The sequence below is a fragment of the Leptonychotes weddellii genome, chromosome 11 (genome assembly GCF_054177405.1).
Source record: "Leptonychotes weddellii isolate Sample4059 chromosome 11, ASM5417740v2, whole genome shotgun sequence".
NCBI classification, from domain to species: Eukaryota; Metazoa; Chordata; class Mammalia; order Carnivora; family Phocidae; genus Leptonychotes; species Leptonychotes weddellii.
The window spans coordinates 35,841,123-35,845,906 of NC_138379.1; the positions used below are offsets into that span (position 1 = coordinate 35,841,123).

At 45.0% G+C, this 4,784-nt stretch overlaps 1 protein-coding gene across 1 annotated transcript; it reads left to right on the forward strand.

Annotated features, from left to right (window-relative positions):
- Window positions 1–512: 512 nt before the first annotated feature.
- On the forward strand, window positions 513–3,547 carry RPS13 (ribosomal protein S13). The gene is made up of 6 exons (XM_006742505.3): window positions 513–649; window positions 794–842; window positions 1,031–1,109; window positions 2,121–2,290; window positions 2,749–2,849; window positions 3,470–3,547. Exons 1-6 carry the CDS (start codon window positions 627–629, stop codon window positions 3,501–3,503), a joined length of 456 nt encoding a protein of 151 aa, XP_006742568.1. The 5' UTR covers window positions 513–626; the 3' UTR covers window positions 3,504–3,547.
- The last annotated feature ends 1,237 nt before the right edge of the window (window positions 3,548–4,784 follow it).

A 4,784-nucleotide genomic window follows, 5' to 3' on the forward strand; every position in this document is an offset into this window, starting at 1 on the left:
AATCTTAAAAAAAAAAAGAAATCGTAGCGGTGGCTGGGCGGTAACTACCATGACTTCCAGTATAGCACTTATCAGCATGGTATTTTACCAGTGCATTTATTACGGGCAGGGACAGACTTTGAGGTAGCTAGTCCCAAAACAAGACCTGGCGCTGGTGAATGAATGAACAATTGTGTGTGGTTGAACTTCAGGCACCCAAATTCGCTGAGCGGCGGTGTCGCACATTAACGGCCTTTCTAGGGCAGGGACCAAATCCACCAACCCCTGCTGCCGTAGCTGCTCCACGCTCTCTCCCAGGCCGGGATTCGAACCGGCACGATTTTAGCGCAGGCAGCTCCTCCAGAAAGTCCGCGGGCCGCCGTCTTAAGTTCCCGCTCCGGCCTCGAGCCTCCTCAAAAACTGACGCATGCTGGGATGTGTAGTCCTGTCGATTGAGGAATCTTGCAGTACAAACCTGAAGTGCACTTCGGGATATGCAGCCAGCCGGCGCCGGGGGCCACGCAGCGTAGCTCCGCCTCCTGCACGCGAGAAGCGCGGACGTGTGTGAGGTCACTTCCTGTGTGCTGGGTGATTTCCTGTGGCGTTCCTACCCTCGCTCTCTTTTTCGCTGCCTGACCGCCGCCATCATGGGTCGCATGCACGCTCCCGGGTGAGTTCGGGTTTCTGAGCGGGATGCAGGGCTGGGCTGCGGGGTCGGGAGGAATGGAGAGCGTGTGGGCAGCGAGTCGAGAGGATGATTTTCTAGGCTGTTGTGGCACTGACCACCTCATCCGGAGACTCTTTCTCTCCCCAGGAAGGGCCTGTCCCAGTCGGCTCTGCCTTACCGCCGCAGCGTCCCCACCGTAAGTAGCGTGCGGGGACGCGGGAGAAGTCGGGGAGGGGGGTGGGGCTGCCGTCCATCCCTCGGGAGGCTCGGTGCCGGGTGGGGCCGTGTGTGCCTGAGGAGCGCCGCTGAGGATGGTGAGGACGGCTGAACTTCGGTACCATCCCTGGTTTCTCGTCCTAAGGCCAGTTTCTTTTCCATAAACAGTGGCTGAAATTGACGTCTGACGACGTGAAGGAGCAGATCTACAAACTGGCCAAGAAGGGCCTGACTCCCTCACAAATCGGTGGGTGTTTCTGTGTAACGTAGTTCCTTCCTCCTGCCCTCGTGCAACTCGCTGGAAAAGTCGCTGGGGGTGAATGTGCCGCTTATGTGCTTTGAAAACCTTTTGCTCGTTTCCCTGGCTTTATTACTGATGACCGGGGCCTCGTGCAAGTTCTTATGTGGAAGAGGAGAAAATTAGTAAAATGCTCTCCAAAATAATAATGAGTATTTACTGTGAGCTTTGGCGCTCTCCTACCTGAATGGTTCTAAACATTTTACATATACTGACCTCATTTCGTTCTGACCGCTGTACTTTGAAATGCGAAGTTTTTGCCATCTTACAGTTGAGGAAACTGAGGCATGGGGCAGCTATACAACTAGCCCCAGATCACTCATCTATTAAGTGGAGGAGTTGGCATTGACAACTCAGAGTACTTGTACTCTTACGTTGTGGTGTGAGTCTCAGTTATGTGCAACTTTGTGCAAGTGGTTTCATTCAGCAAATGTTTGCCTGCTGCGTGGTTCTGGACCCTGAGAATACAGTAGTCCGGAAAAGGGCAAAATATGTGCCTTCTTGGAGCTTATATAGCTAGCAGGGGTATTACAGGCTATAAGAAATAGGTAATAGACTGTCAAGTATTCAGATGGTGCTATTCTGAGATTTAAAAAATAATGAAGTTTTTACAAGAATGTCTAATACAATTTCTTAATAAATACTGGTGGGTTTTTAGTTATTGAGTAAATATACAGAGCAGGAATCTCATTGATTTCTTTGGTGGCCTATAATCCAGCAAGTTTGCTGTGGTGATGGTCTTCCAGCATTCACGATTTCTTCCAGAAGGGTTTTTCTTAGTACTGGGTAAACCAACCTTGGATGACTGAGCTTTGCGTGCATTCTTATGTTGGTTTCTGTGATACATAAGTAACCCCATTTTACAGAGGAAAACTTGGAAAATGACTTGATCTCAGAGCTTTAACATCACATGCTTCAGCTGTGTGTTTGGTGGGGGAATTTATATTACTCCTTTTTCAGGTGTGATCTTGAGAGACTCCCATGGTGTTGCACAAGTACGTTTTGTGACAGGCAATAAAATCTTGAGAATTCTTAAGTCCAAAGGACTTGCTCCTGATCTTCCTGAGGATCTTTACCATTTGATTAAGAAAGCTGTTGCTGTTCGAAAGCATCTTGAGAGGAACAGAAAGGTAAGAGAATAGAATTGCTTATATGAACTTAGTAAAGTATAATGCATCTGATGTGAAGATTACCTAAAGAGGCTTAAAGCACAAACTTGTCACACTCCAGTTGCTTTGAAATAAATTCTACCAGAAGAAATTGGGGCGGGGGAGTGGCTTTTGCTCCACTAGATGCAGTATATTCATTTGGTTGGAAATGTTGAGGTGTTTATTTGCAGAGTTTTGTTGCTGTATTTTATTTTTTTTATTTGCAGAGTTTTGCAAATCATTCATGTTAAGATTTCTGGAAGCCTTAAATTCCCTTAAGGACTTAATTCTAGCCACACGAACTCTAGTCTGTGATTCTATTACAGGGCATTGGGTAACTTCATTAAAGTGCATGGTAGCTATACATTCTTTTGTTAAAATAAAATTTGATAATATTGTTTTGAGTGGTTTTCTTGAATTCTGTCTATTTTTATTTTTAGGACAAGGATGCTAAATTCCGACTGATTCTGATCGAGAGCCGTATTCACCGGTTGGCTCGATATTATAAGACTAAGCGAGTCCTCCCCCCCAATTGGAAATAGTAAGTATTAACCTTTTTTGTTAATAAGAACAGACATTAGCCATATAGTAAATAGAGTAGTAACTGCAGTAAAAGGCCTGTTAGTAAATGTTTTAGGTCGTGGCTATGTGGTCAGCTACCCTTTCAACTCTACCATTATTAGGAGGAGGAATACAGCCGTAGACTGTACATAAACAAACGGGCATGGCTGTGGTCCACCAAAACTTTATTTCCAAAAACAAGCAAAGGGCCATGGTTTGCAGATCCCTGATTTTTAAAACACGAATAAGCCCTTTGACTCACTTCTAGATAGTGGGTAGAGTTTCAGTTCATACCTCTGCTCCCTGTGTTTATGTTGTCCTCAGTTTTGCGTAGATTGCTCACTATAATAATTTCCAAACATTCAGTTTTCCACCAGAAGGGCTTTTCCTTATGTTAGCCAGTTCTCCCTTAGATGAGTGGCATCTTCATTCCTATGCTTGAGCACAATGAACTAATACAGGAACTTTGCATTTTCGTGCATTTTATATATTTGTGGTTTATTTTAACTGTTTGGAAGTAGCTCCATTAGGTGTGAGTCTGTGAATGAATATGGAGGACCTATTTTAATGAGCTCTTCTTCTCCCTTTCTTCCTTTTCAGCGAGTCATCCACAGCCTCTGCCCTGGTCGCATAAATTTGACCATGTACTCAAGCAATAAAATCATTGTCTAACTAGAAGCATATTTTGTATTTCTTTCCCTAAAAATAACATATCATTGATTCATATATGTTGATCTTTTTTGATGTGGAAGTGTGTTAGCACAATGAGAAGCATGTGATTCCACAGGGAACAATGAGATAGCACCCTTCTTTTTCCATCCCTTCACTGCTCAACTAGTTGAACAGTTTATAACTTCATGGGTGGTTGTTAAATGGGGAGGGGGGTGGCAGGACTGGAAGAGAAGGAAGTCGTGACTTAATTGTTTTGATGTCATGACAAAAATGTTTCTAAGTATTTCTTTTTAAGATTTTAATTTAGTTACTGAGAGAGCCCAGGCAGAGGGAGAGGGTCAAGCAGACTGAGCGCAAAGCCTGACTAAGGGCTCCCTCCATTCCAGGATCCTGAGATCATGACCTGAGCCAAAGTCAGACAACTGAGCCACCCAGGTACCCCGTTTCTAAGTGTTCTTGATACGTTTGATGTTAATACTGAGCTGGACCTGGACGCCTGGGTGGCTCAGTTGGTTAAGCGACTGCCTTCGGCTCAGGTCATGATCCCCAGATGGAGTCCTGCATCGGGCTCCCTGCTCAGCAGGGAGTCTGCTTCTCCCTCTGACCCTCCCCCCCCATGCTCGCTCTATCTCATTCTCTCTCTCAATAAATAAATAAAATCTTTAAAAAAAGAAAAATTGAGCTGGACCTGTGATAAATGTCGTCCTGGTAGTGTATATAGTAGTATAGTCTAGTATAAGTTCCTCTGCAAGAGGAACATCTTTAGTATGGAGGGACCTCAGGAAGAACTGGTATTTTGATCCCAGTCTTGCTGGTGAGGCTTAAAGATGAGGAAGAAGGAATTCAGGTAGTAATAAGCACAGTTCTTTTTTCTTTTTTTTTTCTTTTTTAAAGATTTTATTTATTTGACAGAGTGAGAGCAGGAACACAAGCAGGGGGAGTGGGAGAAGGAGAAGCAGGCTTCCCACTGAGCAGGGAGCCCGATATGGGGCTTGATCCCAAGACCCCGGTATCGTGACCTGAGCTGAAGGCAGACGCTTAACGACTGAGCCACCCAGGCGCCCCAACAAGCACAGTTCTACCTGGAGCAGAGGGAACCAGAAGAACTGTTTATGAGATAAACTCAGGTGACTGAACCTTGTGACTTCTGGATGCGTTAAAATGTACTCATCTGGGTGTTTTCAGAATATTTATTCTTTAAAACAACCTAATGAGGTATGTGGGTATCCCTGTTTAAAAGAGG